Source organism: Colias eurytheme, chromosome 24 (genome assembly GCF_061535395.1).
Source record: "Colias eurytheme isolate Ceu_HAF_F1 chromosome 24, ilColEury1 Martin Lab GWU primary, whole genome shotgun sequence".
In the NCBI taxonomy this organism is placed as follows: Eukaryota; Metazoa; Arthropoda; class Insecta; order Lepidoptera; family Pieridae; genus Colias; species Colias eurytheme.
Window position 1 is genome coordinate 2090477 of NC_143003.1, and position 22387 is coordinate 2112863.

The following is a 22387-nucleotide window of genomic DNA, read 5'->3' on the forward strand; positions in this document are numbered from 1 at the left end:
GTGCAATTGTGCAATTCCTTGCACCGCTTTCTTAAGTTATATTTTAATTTGTTACATTTTAGTTACCTATTTCCTCAATAAAATCATACACTCATAGAGGATAAAAACTATATGATACTATATATATAATGACACTAAGCATATATGCTTTATTCGACATTTCAAGCTACCAAAAGTTGCTCCCCCCTGAATCGGCACCAAAAGCGGGCTAGCGGTTTCGGCGGAATGCGAAAATTTACACAATAGCAATAAGTATCAACCGATCCAGCTTTTTGTCCGTCCGTCCGTCCGACCGGCCCGGTATGCGCTATTTTTGCGATGACATTCTTCCTACCGTTTTGATTAAGCATGGCCTAAATGACTGCTTAGTTTTTCGTGATTGCTCTTTTGGATCTGTTGATATGGTAGATTTTGGATAAATAAATACATAATTAAATGTTGATCAGGGTAAGAATGAGCAATTATATTTGGAGGTTAGAGATGAGTAATAGTTTACACGACAAACATTGTTTATCCAAGACACCTTTAATGTTTAGGGATGCAAAATAGTTAACGATCTGTAAAACTTATTTGTTCAACTAAACTTTCGCTTCGTTCAAGCTATTTCGGAGGAGTTTGCTTACATACAAACACCGCGTATACTATCTAAGTTTTCATATGTAAAATTGCATATTATATTAGTTATACAATTTATATGATTATTATGAAATACGTATAAGCGGTCGTAATAATTAGTGTAATAAATAAAGAGTGCGAGAATTTTTATAAGACTGGTAAGAAGTAAGAACTAAAAATGTGTGTTTGCGTCAAACGCCTATTACAGTTATATACGACTGTATAGATTTCTATGAAATTTTACAGGTTATTTTTTACTCGTCTCATATTACAAGCTATTTGGTTATTGCTAATTATCATGAATACAATAATTAACCTCGCATTTTATGTGTTTGTTTGAAATCGCAATACGATGAGTAAAAAAATTAATGGACAATTAAATCAATGCGGGATAAGGTACCGTTAGTAAAATAAACAGGCGCAATTATCCTACTAATATTATAAATGCGAAAGTTTGTATGGATGTTTGTTACTCTTTCACGTAAAAACTACTGAACCGACTACAATGAAATTTAGCACACATATAGAAGGTAACTTGGAATAACACATACGATAGGTTTTATCCCGGAAATCCCACGGGAACGGGAACTATGCGAGATTTTCTTTGAAAACGCGGGCGAAGCCGCGGGCGGAAATCTAGTTATTACATATAAAACAATATAATGAGAATTACTCAATAAATAGTCGGCTCTATTGCTGGATCTGTTGTATAAAGAACAATTAATTTTTAACAAAAAAATAAACCGCCTTTAAATATATACCTAGTTAGAACTGTTTTTTTTTCATTTTCAAATCTGTTCACCCAGTCGAAAGTTATGAGTATTGAACCTCCTCCTTTTATTGAAGTCGGTTGAATAGTTTCTCGTTTTAAACACTTGGATTTTTCTAGAACAAGTAAATTAGTCACATACTAGGAATTATAAGGCTATTCTGTAAAGGAATAATTACTTATTTAAAGGCAATTATGATATTTTGCATAACTTACTTTATATGTGCGTTTACCATCCGTTTGAGTAAATTGATCTAGGTATGTATTAAGCGATCTTCAAGTAATGTATGGAAAATATGTAAAGCTAAGGGGGGAATTTAATATTTTTAAAATAGTACTCCAGTTCACTTACTCAGCTTTTACTGGCTATACCTAGTATAAAATCAGCATAATTAAATTATTTTTACTAGTGACGTTCTGTTGAAAATTGCTGAAGCTCGGATAAGCATCTCTTTACACATTTTCATATATTGCAAGTAATATCATGAGGAATCATTATATCATTTTAAACGACGAATGCATGCTACAAACAATGACAAACTAATTATATTGTGATCTTGTAAGCATACGAATCCTGTCAGAAGTCTATTTACACCATTTACACCATTTATTTAACTCTTACTTCGATAAACAATACTTGTTAACACCAAAATTGTAACCAAGCCCCTAAATTCAAAAACTATACATATAAAAAGTATGTATATCTACGGATAATTCGCACAAAAGGAAAGTAATTACGATAAAATCGAATTTCCCGCAAATCGTTTCTGCGAACGGTACCTACACTTGAATTGAATTTTGATGAGTGACAGCCGGCCGGCTCATTATCATTTTGCCATCGACGCCATATTTAAAAAAAAATTGTGTCGTTAAGGCGTATATACAATGCATACTTCAATAATAATTAATATCTGTTTGTTAGTTACACGGTTTGTTCGTGGGACTGATTTAGAATATTTGATAGAGCATTTTTATAATGAAGTGGGTTGTAGATAATATGTTATTTATGCTTGAATTGGGCAGTTTTGAAGGACCATAATAGTCCTCATGTATAGAAAAAGATTACGTCAAGCTCATTGCTTGAGCTTTATAAGTTGCAGCCTATTAGAACAGAGTTCTGTTGAGTTATGTAAAACTCATTAATTTAAAAGAAAATAAATAGAAATGAATATATACAATTTATATAGACGCAGATCACACTTATAACTTATTAAACTTTATTATGTTATTATTCAGATTTTTTTCGAAGGGAATTTTCCTACGAGTTAGAAAATTGCAAGGAATTGATGACTAAGATATTTGTTTATCGGAAATATTTAGGATTGGGACTGCTATTATCTTCTTATATATAAAATTCTCGTGTCACAATGTTAGTCTGCATACTCCTCCGAAACGGGTGGACCGATTCTCATGAAATTTTCTGTGCATATCGGGTAAGTCTGAGAATCGGCCAACATCTATTTTTCATAATATGTACCACGGGCGAAGCCGGGGCGGACCGCTAGTAATGATATATTATTGTACAAAAACTTTTATATAAAGTTTATTATTTTTTATTATTTTATGCTTTCGTGGTTTAAGTACCTAGCTGATTATAACTATGATAATATTCAACCCTTCTTCTGTAGGTTTTTATTATATTGATAATTGTATGTAAACTCGCCTTTACAACCATGTATTGTTTCGTATCAACCGATTATCAGATCCGAGAGCCAGTTTTAAGAACTTATCGAGGTATTTAGTTTCACAGTGAAGTATATTGAGGAAATGCTTGCGAAAATTCATTTTCTTATGCGGAAGTTAATTTTATTTAATTATATGCTGTTTATCTTGCAGTTGTCGTACGGGAGTACAGGATTATTGATATACTTACATATTTATATATCAAGGTTTATAATGAGATTATTAATTTAAAGTTATTAATTTATTAATCTATTTTTAAATCTAAAGCGTTAACACGTTAACCGCTTAACCCAGGTGATCAATAACATTTATATATTCATTTATATACATAATAGGAAAAAATTTCGACATCAATCCATCGAGATATATGTATGTACTACGTCATCAATCATAAAACTTTGATTATTTATCCCAAAAAACTATAGTATACAAAAGTTTTCATCATTATAAATCACACAGGCATAATATCTTGCAAAAGGTAAGAGTATAAGCCGACTTATTATACTTAAGGGTAAGATATATAAACTTATCAGCATTATTTGAATATTTGTTATATTGTATTACTAGCTTTCCGCCCGCGGCTTCGCCCGCGTTTTCAAAGAAAAACCCGTTCCCGTAGGAGTTCTGGGATAAAACCTATCCTATGTCCTTTCTCGGGTATCAATATATCTCTATACCAAATTTCATGCAAATTGGTTCATAGTTAAGGCGTGATTGAGTAACAGACAGACAGACAGAGTTACTTTCGCATTTATAATATTAAGTATGGATGTAAAGTCCGTACCTGTGGGCACATCTTGCAGTGATACTTCCTCGCGTGTGCATGCAGCGGCTGCAGCTTCGTGGGGCCCTTGCCCAGCGGCTGGGGCACCACCAGCAGCCCGCTGCCCGTGTTGCCTCCAACTGGGGACGACGATGACGACCCTGGAAGGTGTGTGTTTATATGTAACATGTTATGAATTCACGAGGTATTTTGAATGAACTAAAGCCGATTTTCACTAGTGTGTGCACTTTTTTGGCTATTTGTATGCCAAGTAGTCTTTGTAGATTTTCTGAAAATAAATTTTGAATTATTATTTCGTTACATTTAAACTCACTATACTTTCCTCACTACCAAAAATTATTGGTCTAAAAATACCCCCGTCAGTTCAATCTTCAATAACTTAACAATTAAAAAAGTTAAAAAGCCGGTTAAAAACCCGTTAAATTACCTGATCGTCCTGGCCCCAGGCCAGTGCCGTACAGCATCTGGCTCATGGACTGGTGGTGTCCCAGCCTGTCGTCAGTCTTCTGGTGGACGCTGCCGTCATTCGTCATTTTGGCCTGGAACAGAAAAGAATGGAATAGTTTAATTTTTAAAACAGATAGGAATAGAGATGTTTATTTTTGAAAATAATGTGGAACAAAAATGGCGATGGGTAATGTGTCACACTGTGCAAAAGCTTACGTGTAAAATAAATCTACAATAGCAACAAAAAAAAATAAATAAATATAGAGCGCGAATGTCGAATTAACTACATCTCCCCCATTCTTTGACATTTTATTTATGAACATATTAAAACTAAACAAGGTTTGTAACCAACTCTTACATCGAAATATAGATTAAACAAATCAATATTGTAATATGCAAACTATAATAATTTACTAATAACTAGGTATCGCTATGTCACATGATTATTCGTGGAAGGAGCACTTCTAAATACATTCGAGAAGACGACCCACATCCTAACTTCAAACAGAGAATTCCAGAAACTCGCTAATACAGTATAAATTAAATTCCATCAAAGGGCAGTACCAAACTAATATTTTGTAACACTCGTAAATTAGTGTGACCACGGTGTCGGCAAATCGTGCGTTATTAATGCAATGGTCGCTAAATTATTGAATTTGGTCACCCTAACTCTCTGGATGATTAATATTAAAAGTTCACTGAAGTTTTGGTATATATCTCAATATGTATATGCTAACTGGTCAATTGTTTTGTAAGTTATTGTAATTTTTATCTTCACAACAAAGATTTCGGTAACATACACATTACTTCAGTAATTTTGAATGAGTTCTTTCATAATAAGTTCAGTAAATAGATGAAACTTTCGAATATCAAGGTTATTTTTACAAAACTTTACATTTAAGGACTTTACCCACTACAGTCTACAACGTATTATTCGAAAGCAATACGATATGCTCTACTATACCCACTATAGCGTATTAACTATTAAATAACCAACGTCTTATATATCGGCTTCAAAATATGATTGCGAACAATCCGCGAACTTAATCAATTTTTTTTTCAATAAATGAAATGTAAATAAACAGAAAAGCTCTCAAAAGGACACTAGATAATACAATAACAAGTACATAATGTAAAACATAGTCAAAGAATGAAATACATAAATCAAAATTATGGAATCGCAAAAAACAACAATACTAAATCAAAATGTATACCGCAGTAAACGGGTTAGCCAAATTAATTTATCAAAGATAACGTCCCGAAACAACCCCCGATTCAATTTAACTGATCGAAGGTTTTAGTTCGGGGGAAATGGGTGGAAACTGACCTGCTTCTTAATATATATCATCGTTACCTCGTAATTATTGAAATGTATAATTTACTAGCCCGCCCCGACTCCACTTGACTTGACCAAGTATTAAATAAGTGAAAATAAATTTACGTAATATCAATAAGGAATAACGAAGCTTTATTTTAAACTCTTTATCGTAAAATGTTAGTGTAGAAGTGTAAACAACGAACAACGAAAATTTGATTTAGAAAATGAAACGACGTGTGACAAATCTTGTTAATGCTATCAAATAAAATAACAAATTTCCGAACAGTAATACTTCACTGAACTGAACAGTATTCCGTCAACGGAATCTTCATAAAATTTCCCGAAAACGAAACTCCTAAAACATTTTCTTTAAACTGTGTCGTAAAAGGAATATATCGCGTCAACGTCCGAGCAGCGTAGAATCTTTTTAAAACAGCGCCATCTATCGTGCTTAATAGCAAATTTTGACATAAACTGCGCGCTGTAACAAATAGTTGTTTTTCCGACCCACTTTCAGCGTTTTTAGGGTTAACCGAGATCCGGATTTTTATTTTACGAAGTAAACAACCGGTTTTCTTGTAAAAATTTTGTTTTAGATACACATAAGCTGTAATATATTGAGCTATTAAAAGTTTTGAAGACGTTCTACTATCGTTAAGAATTACTACTTACTAGGTAACTACTTCGGCGCACGGTTTCTCTCGTGCGGTACCGCAGTTTATAGTATTTAGCTAACATTATATAATTTACATGCAAAATTTACTACTTGCTTCAAGTATTATTAAATTTAGACACACAAACTCTAAAAGAAATGATAAAAAGCAGCATTTTTTATAAAACCTATAATACTTAGACAAAGACGCGCGTTACTAAAGAGATAAAATGATATAAAATGCATACAAAGTCAAGTGGAAGTGCTAGGGCGGTTCCTGCGACGGACAGATTGCAAATGATCCGCTTTGTCCCAACAATGTCCCCAGGGACATTCATAAATTACAACTTTCCATACTTAAGATTCACGTACTAATGGCCCATGCCCCATATTTGAGATGTAAGTGAAATAGAGTTATCTGTTTGTTATGTAAGTCAAATTTACTTAGATAGAGTTAACATATGTAAATTATTATACGAGTAGGAAAATAATAAAAATAGTAAAATACGGAATATTTAATAATGTACATTATCAGAACAGACAACATTATCTTTTTTGTCATACTTTTCATGTACCTACCTACGAGTAAAAATCACTTCATATATTTTTAGTACACTCTTAATATGACTGACTGTAAAGCGCGTCACACACGGTGAAGATACTATAATATTTTATCTTAAGAATTAAGATACTGTAATATAAAATAATATTACAGTAATAAAAAATATTACAGTATCTTAAGATAAAATATTATAGTATCTTCAATTCTTCACCGTGTGTGACGCACTTAAGTGACACATATAACTTATATACAAAATACATACAAATTTAGAAAATAAAGAGGTAGAGACTGTTGTACTTGCTTTTGCTGGTTGTAAAATGATATATTATAATTGAATTGTGTAATAGAAAAACGTCTATAGCGGAACAATTAAAGATGACACATTATGACCTTCAATTAATTATCCTTAAAAGATAAGCTATAAGACGAGGAATGTAAAAATTTACGAAGACAGTATTTTCCTAGTATAAAATAGGTACTACAATAGAATGATATTCCTAATCTAGTTAAAACAACACATCTACACAAAGTAACAGATACACATATTATTAAAAAGCATAAAATGAAACAAGAATGCAGTGCTAAAACAAAATATGTAACAAAATCATAGCTACGAAACTATCAATGACTACGCTTTCCTAATTTAAAGCCGCGTTATCATTAGACCACTTTTAAATGCATAAAATAACTTATTGAATAATGTGACCTAATAATATACTTAGTACCAAATATCCGCCATTTTACTTTCTCATAAATTAACTCTTGTCTTGAAGAAATCGCTATTTAGCGATAAGGTCGCCGTTTGTTATAAGGTATCCTAGGTTAAGTCTCAATTTGTTATTTATCTAGAGCAATCAACCATAAATAAGTAATCGTGTACATAATATACTTCCTAACCACAAATTCATTTAACTATAACCTACAATGCCTGCCAAAGAAAATAATATAATCTTAAAAAAATTATACCGGTAAAATTTAACCCTCTGACAGTCTGGTTATAAGTGCATACAATATTTATTTAAAGCAAAATGAATGAAAAATAAATATGAAAACGCCAGTTACAGCTCTTTACTGTCACTAATTACGCAATTAGTTAATTGAAACCGTTTAGTACATGCTCAAACATTACTATGTTATAAGCGCATGTAATTACCACATTGTGTACGTTCATTCATAAAATTATAAACACTGACTGCAAGTGCACGATGCAATATATTTATTATTTATTTTAGAATATTTATCCGTCTAATTTTTGAAATTTCATAATAATAGTTATCTACTGTTAGCTAGTTTTCAATGAGTTATAAGTGGAAAGATTATTAAAGTATGTACGTGGCTTAAAACTACCTACATTTACTTAATAGCTATTTTATCCACAACCCAATGGCTGTAATCAGAACTAAAAACTTTGAATTAGTGGATATAGATCGAAAAAATTCTATTTTCAAATATTATAATTTTAATTTACTATGACTTTTCCAGCAATACTATGTGTATGTACTATGTTTACTTATTTACTATCAGTACTAATCAGTATTCATACCAATATTGTAAAAATATTTTACCAATTTCAAATAATAGAGCTAAGTAACATTTCAAATAATAGACCAATGCGCGTATACTTTTTTGTATTATTTATAGACTAAGGTGTAAAAAAAACTATTCCTTATTTACTAATATTTATTCCCTAAGTCGCTAATAAGTGGTCCAATGAATACGTGACTAAATCTCACCTCGTAACCCTGCTTGATGGTCATGGCGCCCCGTGGTCGTGACCACGCGGCGTAATCCAAACCATCCTTTTGCTGACAGTGCTGTCGGTAAATATATATAATACGTTATTATATACTACTAAGATATGTTTTATAAAACGTATATACTACTAACTTATTATTTCCTTGTGTTTGATAATATAGTAAATCGTAAATAATTTAAATATAATTAATAATTATTTAAAATCCGTTAAAGGTTTTAATTTCTATTACTACTAACATAATATTATGACGTGATGTGTGTAAGTTATGATAAAATGTATATTATATTCATATGACTTAACATATATGATTAATAATTTGTATATGATAAGGGTGTAGTGATACTTATAGCTACATACGTTGTAGAGGTATATCTTCTATAAAAAAATTAATGTGAGCTTAAATTTTTTTTAAAGCCCAAGCTATGTTTCTATTTTGAAAAACTTGATGCATAACCTATTTGTTCTATAAACATAAACATAATCAAACCTTACTAAGGCAGAACCTTGCCTTCGAATTGATTTTGGAAAGACAAAAATAGAGTTTTGCTTCTTGAAATATCATCAACAGCAGCAAATTAACTCCAACGTACTCTTTTTTGCGCCCATTTTAACATAGATGGCGCTATAATCAAATTTCCAGTTTTATTATTATTATAATACATAAGCTTTACAATTTTAAGTATTTGTGTATATTCAAAGAACATTAAAGCTGAGTACGCTTTCAAAAGCTGCAATAAGCTTTTATGAAGATTTCTTAGCTCGTTCTAGTTTAAAATATGAATGGATATGAAAATATTTAATATGCTTTTTATATGAAAAAGGGGTAAAGATCAGGCGATCAAATTCTTTATTTTTGAAAGATGATTTGTGAGGTTTATATGAAGATTTGAATGTTATGCATATTTTATTTCGTAAATTAAATTAAAGCTAGTTTTGTATGTAGTTACAGGTTTTCCTTTATTTATGTACTTAAGATATTTACAAATTATTAAAGTCCCAGCTCTTGCGTCTCATCTCTAAAACGGCTGGAGCAATTTTGACAAATTTTAACTGTTTCTCTCATCTGATATCATAAGTCCCATTTCCCCTTGTCTTTGATTCGATTCATCATATTATATTTTTCATTAATTTATGACCGTAAATTAGTAGCTGAGTAATTCGGTTTGCATTTCAGGTAACTCAACATTTTTAATATTCTTCAGAATCGAATCTAGGACTTCGTTATAACACACGCTCTAATGCATTAACAGGAAAGAATTTGTGTGAGTAATAAGTAAAGGACCAGTAGAATGAGACCCCTGGCTATATGACGAAGTATATAAGAGGTAGAGGTCTTGATAAAATTGTTGCTCTATATATTCTATTTTACAAAAAAAAGGTATACAATGCAAGGAAACTGGCAGTCCCTTATTGAATTAATAAGTAATAATAAAAAACATCAACTCCATACTAGAATTTATTACGGTATAAATTAATACATAACATTAAAAAAGACGATGAGAAATTAAGAATTTTTATTACAAACAAACAGAACTTATCTTTATTACATTATCATCGATCTACAATAGGACAAACAGACAAAGCAATAATTTCATATTATTGAAGACTCCTAATGCCATCTACGACGTAGTTATGTCATATATTTATATATACGTAAGAAAAACGATTTTTATATCCGTGACCTCGCTAACATATAACATGTTAGTCCTAAACTCGGACGTCCCTGTCTGGATACGTGTGTATGAGCGGGACGGATGATTCACGTGTGTAGGTGCGCTGCGATCGAAAGGTATGGAGTAGCTTGTTATATTCTTTAATATTTTTGGAAAAATATGTTTAAAGTGGAAGTGGATGTAAAATTAATAATCGTAATCGTAAAAGTGATTTATGGTATCAAATTAAGGATTTATAAACAAGGGATAAGTCTTAAATATTATGTTTTTTATTAATAAACCCTAGATCAGTCAATAAAACAGTTTTCGGGAACTCTCATACATGCAAATATTTTTCAAACATTGAGAATTTATAGTGGATAAAAAAGTGACATTAATACATACCCACATGGATTATAAACTTTATTTTTGCCAAGACACTTAGAACATATCATTAAAAACACATACTTTTAATTTACTTAATCTTGTTTTCCATATTTAAATTATACTATATAAAAGTTTGTATTAATATTCAATAACATATTCTACTAATCATCCATCTAAGAACTATTAAAACAATACATAAATTGTGTTACGAATGGTTTTAATAACCCCTTATTTAAGTATAATAATTTATTTTAATCATCAATTACATATTCCTGAATCAGTTTACGTAATGCATTGTCTTTTATGTAAAGTACGAGTTCATTTAAAATAATTTATTTAAATGGTGGTTATAAGAAAATATACGACGATAATAAAGTCGAATAGTCTATAAATCTTTAACCTGAAAATATATCACTCTGATCTAACTTCAATGGATAAAAACTAGAGCACATTGGTTGATTATTTAATAAATTACTGTAATTGTAAATTGTAATAGAGAAATTATTTATGTTTATCAACCTTAAATATTTTTTTGCTCAACAATAACAATTTAATACAATTTTATGCACTGAGACCAATATCTTCAACCATATTTTTACTCCATAATAAAAAACAATTCCTATAAAACAAAATAAATAGCATAACAACACCGTCTCCAATCCACTGCTGTGCCCAAGAAAAACCCACGACACTAGAATTTTTCTTACACGCGCATGTGTGCGTGACCACGTATGTGTGTGTGCTGTGCATGTGTGTCGGATAGTAAAATATTATTCTGTGGAGTCTAGAAATAACATTGTATGGATAATCAATAATGGAGAATTTTTATGCTCAAACCTGAACTTTGAGGCAGGTTCGGGTTAGTATGGAGGAAAATATTTATTATTATGAATTATTCTGAGTAAATGTAATGTTTCTGTTTATAGTGAATGGGTTAGCGAGCTTACGTTTTGGTAGTAGATTCGAATCTTTGTATATTTAAGACAACGAATAAATTGTCTGATGCTGACAAAAGTATCAAATTAGGCATTTATTGTAAGTTCATTTATTATAAAACTTGCATGCACATATTATTACGATAAATATCAATAATATTTAAGTTTGAAAACTTAACAGTGCATGTCGCGTTTTAAAAATATATTATTAGGTAAAATTTTGTGAGGATGTTGTCTGGGTTACTTAGTATATGTACGCTACTTTGACCACGCAATCGAATCCACGGGCTTAATATAAATCTTATAAAACCATATAACTCATAAATTATTATAACTAAATAATAGCACATGTCACACCCACAGCACCAAAACAGCATCGCTTTTGGCGCATCCGTCACCGTCATACGCAGGGTGACACCCTTGAAGACAATCATTAACAATTGAGGGGCAAACCGTTTGATAAATGGCATGAAATTGCTTAAAAATGTTAAGAAAATTAGAAATAAATGCAATACAAATATCTTCTCTATAATATATATTATAAAATTCTCGTGTCAAAATGTTAGGTAACTAACATACTCCTCCGAAACGGCTGGACCGATTTTCATGAAATTTTTGTATACCTACCTATTATGTAGATCTGAGAATCGGCCAACATCTATTTTTAGGGTTCCGTACCTCAAAAGGAAAAAAACGGAACCCTTATAGGATCACTTTGTTGTCCGTCTGTCCGTCCGTCCGTCCGTCCGTCCGTCCATCTGTCAAGACCCTTTTTCTCAGGAACTCGTGGAGGTATGAAGCTGAAATTTATATCAATTACTCAGGTCTACTGTCCCTTGAAGCTGTGAAAAAATAAAACTTCTAAGCCAACGCAATCAAAAGATACAGCCGTTTATGCCGCAAATTTTTGACACTTGCAAGGGAATCAAAACCTACAGGGTGCTTCCCGTGAACTCAGAATCTTGAAATTTGGTACGAAGCAACGTCTTATAGCATAGATAAAGGAAAAATTACGAAAACCATAAATTTTTAGCTACATCACATAATATATATTTTTTTAATAATTTTAAACTTATTTGTACGGAACCCTCGGTGCGCGAGTCCGACTCGCACTTGGCCGGTTTTTTAATTTTTATACCCCTTATTTATAAGAGCAAGGCATAACAACGTTTGCTATGACAGCTTTTAATAGTATATTTCAATTGGTGGTTGGACTAACTTTATAAGATAAACCTATCTATACGTATAATCCAGATTTATCTTTATACCAAAATTTAATCCCGATCAGATCAGCCGTTTTAGCGTGAAAGAGCTACATACTTCAAAATTGTAGTAAGTAGAATTACAGTAAGATTACCAGTAGATTAGGCTTAGAACTATTTTGTATATTACAAGAACAATAATAGATACATTGTTCAAAGAGCATTTTCATTCACATTGTAGTTAAAAGTAGGATTTGCAGAATAAACTAGAAAATATTGATAAATGGTTGCAAAGACCCACGAGTGTCTGGAAGCAGAGATCCGTCACTGTCACGGGCATGGTATCAGTGTGATTTTAGTGACATTTTTAACGATAGCTTACGAAATAGGGGCTTTTTAGGGGTCCGATGTGATGGTTTCATATGTGAAAATAAGTGTAGGCTATAAATGGAGATGTGATTGTTTGGAACTCGAAATCTTCATAAGCAATTTTGTATTTTTTATTTTATTTTATACGTACTGTATTTTATGTTTAAAACTATATTTTATTCTTATAAGCCAATAACTTCACTTAAATATAATTGACCAAATATTTTGTTACAAAAGAACGCATACAAATATTGAATTGTAACAATTAATTATTATAAAAAATATAATATAACCTAGGGCTAGGCTAGGTTCTAGTATCTAGGCTTCGCTAAGTTTTAACCAATACCTACATTCAGCATTAATTATTTCATTAGGATATCGTAAGTTGATAATTCCGTATTTTAGAGCAATCATCCTTATAATTCAATAATGGGTACCGAAAAAATCTCAACAAACTCTAAACAAATTCGTCATTTTATAGTTTTTGGATGAAATAGAATCCATACTAATATTATAAATGCGAAAGTAACTCTGTCTGTCTGTCTGTTACTCAATCACGCCTTAACTACTGAACCAATTTGGATGAAATTTGGTGTAGAGATATTTTGATACCCGAGAAAGGACATAGGATAGGTTTTATCCCGGAAATCCTACGGGAACGGGTTTTTATTTGAAAACGCGAGCGACGCCGCGGGCGGAAAGATAGTAGATTATAAAAGTGAATATTATGTATAAGCAGTAAAAATATTTGATTCTTGTGCTAAATCCATGAGTGTTTTAAAACAATCGATTTTTATAATTAAAATTGGTTCGTGTAGGGCTTGGGGAAACCCGGGGCATTATACTGCTTGGATTACTGTGTCGACCGGGATAAGATTTGGGCATTGGTGTAAATGATTGATGTAAACTTTAAATTCTAAGGATTTCACAGCTTGCTGCAATAAATAATAATTATGTTCTGGTTTGCTTTAACGTTCTGGTTACCTATTTGTGGGTTAAATGAAAAATAACATGTGGAAATATAGGTCAAAAGTTTTAGTAGTAGTAGATTATCAGGGATATTATCAGTAGTCAAGACAAATACAAATACTTATTAGTTATATTTTGGAATTTTGAATAGATAGGTATATAAATAGGCGTAGTTTTGAAGTGGTTTACATTTTATATTTATTTACATTCAGTTATTTATTTTTCACCTCAATTATTTATGTTTTTTATATCTGAATAGCAACTATAGGTTTCTTTATTTAAATTAACTTTTTATCAGCCCCTCACTAAGTAACTCTACTTAAACTCTACTTAGAAGCTTTTTACGTCTACCGTAACAGTTAAAAACATGTGTACACAAATAACAAACCGAAAAGAAAATAAGACGTTATCATATCAATTAGCCATTGGCTTGGATGCTGGATGAAATTAGCGAGATGAGTTGCTCCCTCGCAAGATGGATGGTTGTAAGGGTCCGGCTCTCTGCGCCGAATTTTACTTTCTAGAATATTTTTGTTCGTATGTGCAGGAAAAAAAGTAGATCTAGTATAGTTAAGAAATATTTTAAATAGATATGTTAAACGATATATCGTCATTAATATCTCATCTAATAATTTATTTGAGGTCAAATAGCTATTCAATAATTTGTTTTTTGTTTCTAGAGATGGTTAGGAGGCGGAAAGTGATAAAGGCTACTTTTTAGCGTAGCTGTAGTGTAGCATCACATTGTTATGGGAATTTCCTTGGATTAGCCATACCGCATGCAAAAAGAAAGTTTTTTTTTATGGAACACAGTTGGGTTTACTTCTACAATACTACTAACTCAAGAGAAGCGTCTTCACTGCAAAAGTGACATACATATAATCCAAGTTTTTACAAAATTCATCAGAACCGGTTCATCGTATTAGCGCTAACCAACTAACTTTTAACGAGGATAACTAATGCTAGAATTATTATAATCGAAATTAAGATCTTAATAGATTCGTCTCGAAGAGCCGTTGCGGTGCAAATATTAGCTATTTCTAAGCAATTGGTCAATGCATTGTATCTCACGCGTCACTTAATTATACTGTAGTTTTTTCTGTTTCCTCCGTCCTTTTATTTGGGATATGTTCTTGTTTTCTATATAAATAAATATATTAAGAGTATGTTAGTAATATTATAATAGTTGATTTTGACTAGTTCATCGTACTAGGTTTTTTTTTATTTTGTCAGTTTTTCAATTTAACTTTATAGTTAACAATTATTGTATTATACACAATCTGATTTATATTACATTACGGACTTTATTACGAGAATTTTTAATTTAATAAAAAAAATATTTGTCAAGATTTTTTAACTACCAAACTCTACACACGATTTTTTTCTGTTTAATAAAAAAGCCCTACATTGCAGTTTTTGACTATTCGAGAGGATGACAGGGGATAAAGAAGTAAATCTTCTTAATACATATTGTACATACCAAAAAACACCGTGATGACAAACAGACAAAAAATTTCGCATAAAAAACATAAAAGATGTAGCGGTAAGGTAGCTCTATAGAAATAATGTCTTTGGAAGTGGCGCCTGATATATAGATGGATTTAAAAGTGTTGATACTTGTATTATCATTTTGTGTAATATTTATGTGTATAAAATATCAATTATTTTTGAAGGTATCTTAACTTCAATATCTTTGTTAAAATGATTACCTTTCGACATTTCAATAATTATACACTAAACATTCACCCAGGCGTTACTTGGATTTAACCGAAAAGAGTATAAATAGTTATATGCTTATCCATTTACATAAATCGTTAAAACAATTTCGCGGTTGAGTAACAAACGTCCAAACAATCCTGTAAGGAATTCGATTATTTCTGTCAGGAATTAGGATATGTAAGATAAAGATATACATGTATTACTAATTGAAAAGGAAGTTGGTAATAAAACATTTTTCACTTTTGTTTGTAACACTTGTAGATATTTAAATATTTAAATTCAGTTTTAACACGCAAAAGGCGCGTCCATCCGACGTTGAAAAGTTCCACTAGGATACATACATCACATGAAATGGTGAATTTCACAAACGGTAAACGGTAAATAATATTTATATGCACAATTGCGAGATAATTGTCGAATTAAAATTGAGAAAATTCTAATGGATTTTTTTGCAACCGGTAATTGGATATGGTTTGGATCAAATTATAAATGAATATTGTAAAATGTAAAGTTAATATCAATAATATGTATTATTTTTAATTATCATTACGCATACATCTTTTCACAATTATATTTCGATTTTCAAAGTATCATTGCTTTAAAGCTCTTATTCAGTAACTAAAAATTTGCCTACAAGTTTAAATTAGGACATAACAGTTTATCACCTCCAAAAAGAAGCTAAGCGCAATAAGTATCAAGATTATTTGTAATTTAGTACTATACAACCCTTCACAACCCAACTATAAGACGTTAAATGAAGTTATGTCCCCAATAATAAACCGTTAGACTGCATCATTGTCATATACATCATAATATTGTATTCTTCTATTATTTATTGGTTGATACTTTTTAATTTTTTGCAATGCGAAGACATAATTTAGAGGCAAAGGTATAAAAAATCAACCCTTGCTATGTCCGTTCGTCCGTGAATTTTATACGTTTCAAATGGACGAGTAATGTTTTTAATTTATACGAGTAGTTAAAGAGTATTGATGTGAAATTGTTTTTCATTCAGAACAATAATACTGCATCGATTTAGAAGAAATTTGCCATTGGGCCTTGAATAACACAGGCCACTTTTTCCATACCAAAAAAGCAAGAAAATGCTAGCTTATTTTAGCTTCTAGCTTATTTTATCATATTATTAATATTGTAGCAGTATCCATGCCACTTGCAATTTTATAAAAGTATTGTTTATCCCTTCATATTGGTAAAACAATGCAAATTTTTACGACCTTCGCTAGTCTGACTGCAGCCAGACGTTACAAGTAAATTTTTACTCTTAACGTCTGACGATTTTTTTGAATACCAATAATAAGTTTTCTTCTATACGAATCCTCAACTCCAAAGGTATAATAAAATAGTTTTTCGTTTTATTGTACTAGAAGTTTCTACGCATCCACTGGGTGATATAAGCTGAAGTAACTTTATGGGAAGTTGCTACGGGCAGTGGGTTCGATTTTATTGAATTGAGGTGAACAGTAAATTCGTATCGTAATAATATGTACACCTATATGTTAAGAATAAAACTGAGATATTGAGCGTTGTTATAAATAATTATGGATGATAAGAGATAAGCTCAAATCTTATGTACTTAAGATTAAAATAGAGTCGATTTTGGTTTATTGGATTATCTTAAATTCATCTTTAATGCGTATAGCATTTGTTTACAATAATTATTATTGAATCAATATAAATAAATATGTATCTAGAATAATATTAAGGAAAAGTTTATTGCATTTTATCCAATTATCACATCAACTACATAGGTCACGAATTTTAAACCAATTAAAACCGCGAAAAATGTCGAGTTCAAACCAATAACCGAAAAATAGAACAAAACGCATTATCGTTTACAATAAACAAGGAAATTAGAACTAGGGTGTCCGCGATTAATCCGCCAAATTAGACTTGTCCCGGGCAAAATCGATTAGGGGCCGAAACTTAGGGCAATTCGCAACGAGTCCGCATCACAGCCAAGATAAACATGCCTGGCTTTTTTTTCCTCACAGCAAAGACATTAACCAAGGATTGTGGGTGACCACACGTTTGGTTTTCTTGGTACTAAGTTAAATGGTTATATTTTTTCTGTTCTGTATCATATATTGCTCATTTCGTGTTTTTTTTTATAATAAATAATATGATAAAGTTATACTCAAAGGAACAGTATTTTTTTCTTTTTAACTTAAATTGCATGTTGATAGCAAAAAGATATATGACTGGTTAAAATTCTTATAAAAATACATATGTAAAATATATGAAAAAAATATCTGATTAATGAGAAAAGCTTTTCTGAAAATATAATTACGTATACTGTCATTCTTGTACCTTAATAACAATGAAATAGCATAAGTTATTTATCATACCATAGAATAACAATCATTAGAGTATAAATAATATCGAAAATTACATGTTTGAAACATTTTATTATTTACTATAATTGTTTATGGTAAAGTAAATGATACAAGTAAAGTAATTATAGTTGTACTTGAAGTATGTAATTTCCTTGATTTGTACTTAAATTACTTATTTCAACTCACGGTACAAACGTGTTTATGAATGAAGAAATTATGTGACATACTTAAATGATACAATAACATCAGGTGCTATTTTTGAAATATAATAAACTAGCGGTCCGCCCCGGCTTCGCCCGTGGTACATATTTACGTTTTCTCTACATAAAAACTATCCTCGTACTTCAAGGAATATAATAAAAAAAGAATTATCGAAATCGGTTCAGCCGTTCTCGAGTTATGCGCTTACCAACACATTTTGCGATTCATTTTTATATATAAGATGTTGGTTATTTATAGTTATATTTATTAAGAAACTATAAATTTAAAATTTGTTTGATATAAGAATGAAGAGACTAATATCAATTTATTGAATGTAGATTGTAGGTATTAAGTACTGTTGAATGTTAAAACTTAAAACCTTATCAATATTTAAGGGACATGATTTTATTATTTTTCAACCATATTTTCAACGACGTTTCAATAATTGTTTTGACATAATTAGGTATTGTACCTATGTATAACAATTCAATCTAGTTTTTTCTGTTTTAGAACTTTCTTCAACTCGTGTAAAACTCATATGAATTAGTCCCAAAACATCCAAAATCATGTACACCCAATTCCCGATGTCATTAGACCGCACGAAGAGGGCGTCATTACTGCGATGAGTAGAGCGTCCATTAATCTTCCCGGACCGGTCTCCGGGCTGTCAAAATTGTGGACACCGTAGATATGTGATCGGCCATTGTTGTGTTCGTTTGTTTTCGACAAACGGGTAATATAGTGATTAGATTAATGTTGCTGTTTGTGTCAATGGGTTTAAGGTTGCGATGGAGTATAGGTATGGCTGCACAGATATAGGTATATCTGGGTAAATCTTTACTCAAAGGTACTGTTGTTTCATCACACAATTACACACAATGTGTGAATATCGTTTGTTATTTAAGTCATCTTTTAACAGTTTTAAATCGTGTTTTATATCGTGTCAACAGCCGCTGTATTCCCATTTCTTAGTTTATAATACCTAGTTAAATCAAATATAGAAAAAAAAAATTATTTGATGTTAAAATAGAAAAAAATATTAAAACTAATGAATGCTATTTTTTCAAACTTTTGCACTCCACATTCATTTTCGTCGTGTTTTATAGTATTTTACAAAAGCTATATGTGTTAAAATGGTTAAATTACATAGGTACCTATAGGCTATAGATAATAATTTTCATATTATCACAAAATAAGAGCACTGGAGATTTGGATTGGTGGCCTATATTATTTTTGGACTTGCTAAATACCTCAGGGAAATGTGCTTTTAGTTCATAAATTTAAAATAAGATAAATATGGATATCTTGAAAAATTTCCTAGTCAAATGCATTTTTTAAATTGTATTCAATACTATTTAATTTACATTGATATTCAAAAATATTTAATTTACTTAACAACAAGCTAAAATAACCAAAAAAAATCCGTTTTAAGTAAACACATGTTTCTGAAAGTCCATGCATATGAATAAACATCAAAACTTAATTTATTACCTTCCTACTGTACACACGTTATAAACATCCGCAGCGTTACAGTTGCATATAAATGTATTGCTTATTCAAAATTATTAAAACGTGCAAAACGCTTCAGGCAAAAAGCATAACCAGTGATCCCACACTATTCAATCCATTATTTCTTACCCCACAAACCGTTTAAATACATAATAATTAAATACGCAAAGGAAATATCCCCGAGCGTGTTCTGAATAAAAGTTCCAGCATTCATAATTAATATTCAATAATAGATAGCTGCCAAATCAAGCGTTAATCCAACAACCTTTGAAACACATTATACATCGAAGCATTACAACTCCTTTTTTAAGTTGCCTTCAAACAAAATCGTCAATGTATACAACCCACTTCGACGAACCCGCCAAAAAGGGATAGGGTAAAAGAAACAAAGGTGGCCTCTTTCGCGATTATAAACGATTAAGCAATATGTCTTATTCAAATATGTTCACGTGAAAAATCGATTTTGACAGACGGTAATTAAGACGATACCGATTTGTTGGACGGTTGCATCGCATTATGCGATTTTTAATCGATTCAAGACGGTTGACTGATTGGCAATGAATTCTGTGAGAATTGTAATTCCTACAGTGATTAGACATGATTCGAACGATCATTTATTAGAATAATCGAATTAATACCCGTATGAGGGCTTAATGTAGTTTCATTTCTCATGTGAGAAGATAATTATGCATTGTGCATGTTAAAATGTGATTAATGTAACGAAACAAATGGTTATGTCTATTTGATATAAAATTTTTTTTGTCAAAATTGATTGTGTAACCTATAAAATTTCACGATAACTTTATTAAAATTTCATTTTTGTCTGGCTCACTGCCTGCTTTATTGAAATTTGTGTGAACATTTTCCTAATTGTGTTATAATACATCGAAAATATTTTAACAATTATAATAAGGTGACCAAAATACGGTAGGTCCGATTTCAGGAGCTATGTTTTATTACACTTGATTCTGTTTTACTGATCGATTTTCTTAGCCGCTTTCCTTGACCAAATTTTTTCACATTTGTTTTTAATCTTCTAAGACTGCACCATATTATATTTATAGGAAACACAGTCCCCAAATGCTCTACATAAGAGAGACATTCTACCTTAGTTCTACAAAATATTGTAATGCTAACAGGCCTTTTTTAAGGGGGGAAAATTTTCCAAAGATACCCACGGCCCCCGGGGAAGAAGCCGTGGGTTATGTCGGATTCTTACCAACAAAAACCCCACCGTGTTCCGTCGAGCCGCAATACTAACAGGCCTGTGCCTGTGTTAGCTTCTTTTTGACAAAGAATTGAGTTCAGAAACTTGTCACGTATAAAAATTTATAAAAGATACCAAAAGCACGTTGCATTCGCGATCATAGCAAAAACACAAACTAACAAAAGCTTATAAAACAGACAGTCACTGCACTAAATTGAAACATTTGACAAAGATCAATTCGAGGCATGTACCCTATTCCCTAGATGGTATTTTTTATGGTCATCATAACGTAGTTAGCAAGAACAATATGTACAAGCAATTTTTTACTCGTAAGTCAGTTTGATTGTTTGATATATCAATGTGGTATTGTGTTGGTTTGTGTGAAACACTTGCCTTTTGTTGCTCGGTTCGCGGGCTTGTTCGTTTTATTTATTGCTTTTTAGTTGGGGTACAGTTAATATATAAGAATTGGGGTAAGTTCGATATTGCTGTGAAATTTCGTTTTTTTGCAAGTTGGTGTGTTTGGCTGTTCAGTATTTGAGTGTGATTAAGAAATTATAATATTATGTTGTTAGATAGGTAAATAGTAGCTTATGTCGACGTTATTATGGATTATATTTAGAAGAAATTTATGTTTATAATTATAGCCCATTGTTATAATATTGTTATTTTAGCTGTCCGCCCCAAGTATTATTTTAAACAAATATTAAATGTACAGTTTTGACTTTCCTACGATTTTATAATATGCACCTTTAAATCAGCTTGATAGAAATAAGTAAGAAATTGCAGTTATTGGACAATCTATTTGCGAAATTAACCGGAACACTTATAAATACAAAAAAATCATAAATCACGTTTCCTATTGGTAATTTCATATGCAAAAAGATATATTGACATGAAAATATAACACCGGGTATAAAAAGCGAATTATTAATTATATTATTAATGATGCTTTTGAAACAATAGGTTAATGAATAAATCGCGTTTTATGTGTATTGTAATATCTAATTTCTAATTATAGGAAATATAAATAACATGTTTTTTATGTGTAAGTACTTCATATGGTTTTTACTAGGATGTGCTGGTAACATTGCGAGTGGAATAGCATTTTATAATTATTCTAATTAAGTTTTATGAAGCGTTCAAAATGTTTTATTTGTTTCGTAGGAGTTAAGTAACACATACGAGTAACAATGTAACACATACGAGAGTATTATTCAGGTAACCATAGCTTCGCCCTCGTGGTCAAAGAAAGTTAACAGTATCGAAATTTATAGAATTTAGAGTGGTTTACTTA

The 22387-nt window shown here is 31.0% G+C and overlaps 1 protein-coding gene across 3 annotated transcripts in view; it reads right to left on the reverse strand.

Moving 5' to 3' along the window:
* LOC149897881 (zinc finger protein rotund-like) overlaps nucleotides 1-22387 on the reverse strand; it is a 157985-nt gene that overhangs the window by 71323 nt on the left and 64275 nt on the right. For 2 of the 3 annotated variants that reach the window (XM_090115977.1, XM_090115976.1), the window contains exons 5-7: nucleotides 8564-8644; nucleotides 4279-4390; nucleotides 3852-3991 (exon numbers count right to left, since the gene is read on the reverse strand). In XM_090115977.1, the coding sequence (XP_089972103.1) occupies nucleotides 3852-3991; nucleotides 4279-4390; nucleotides 8564-8644 (333 nt within the window). The remainder of the gene's footprint in view (nucleotides 1-3851; nucleotides 3992-4278; nucleotides 4391-8563; nucleotides 8645-22387) is intronic. The other variant, XM_090115978.1, reaches the window with a different exon arrangement.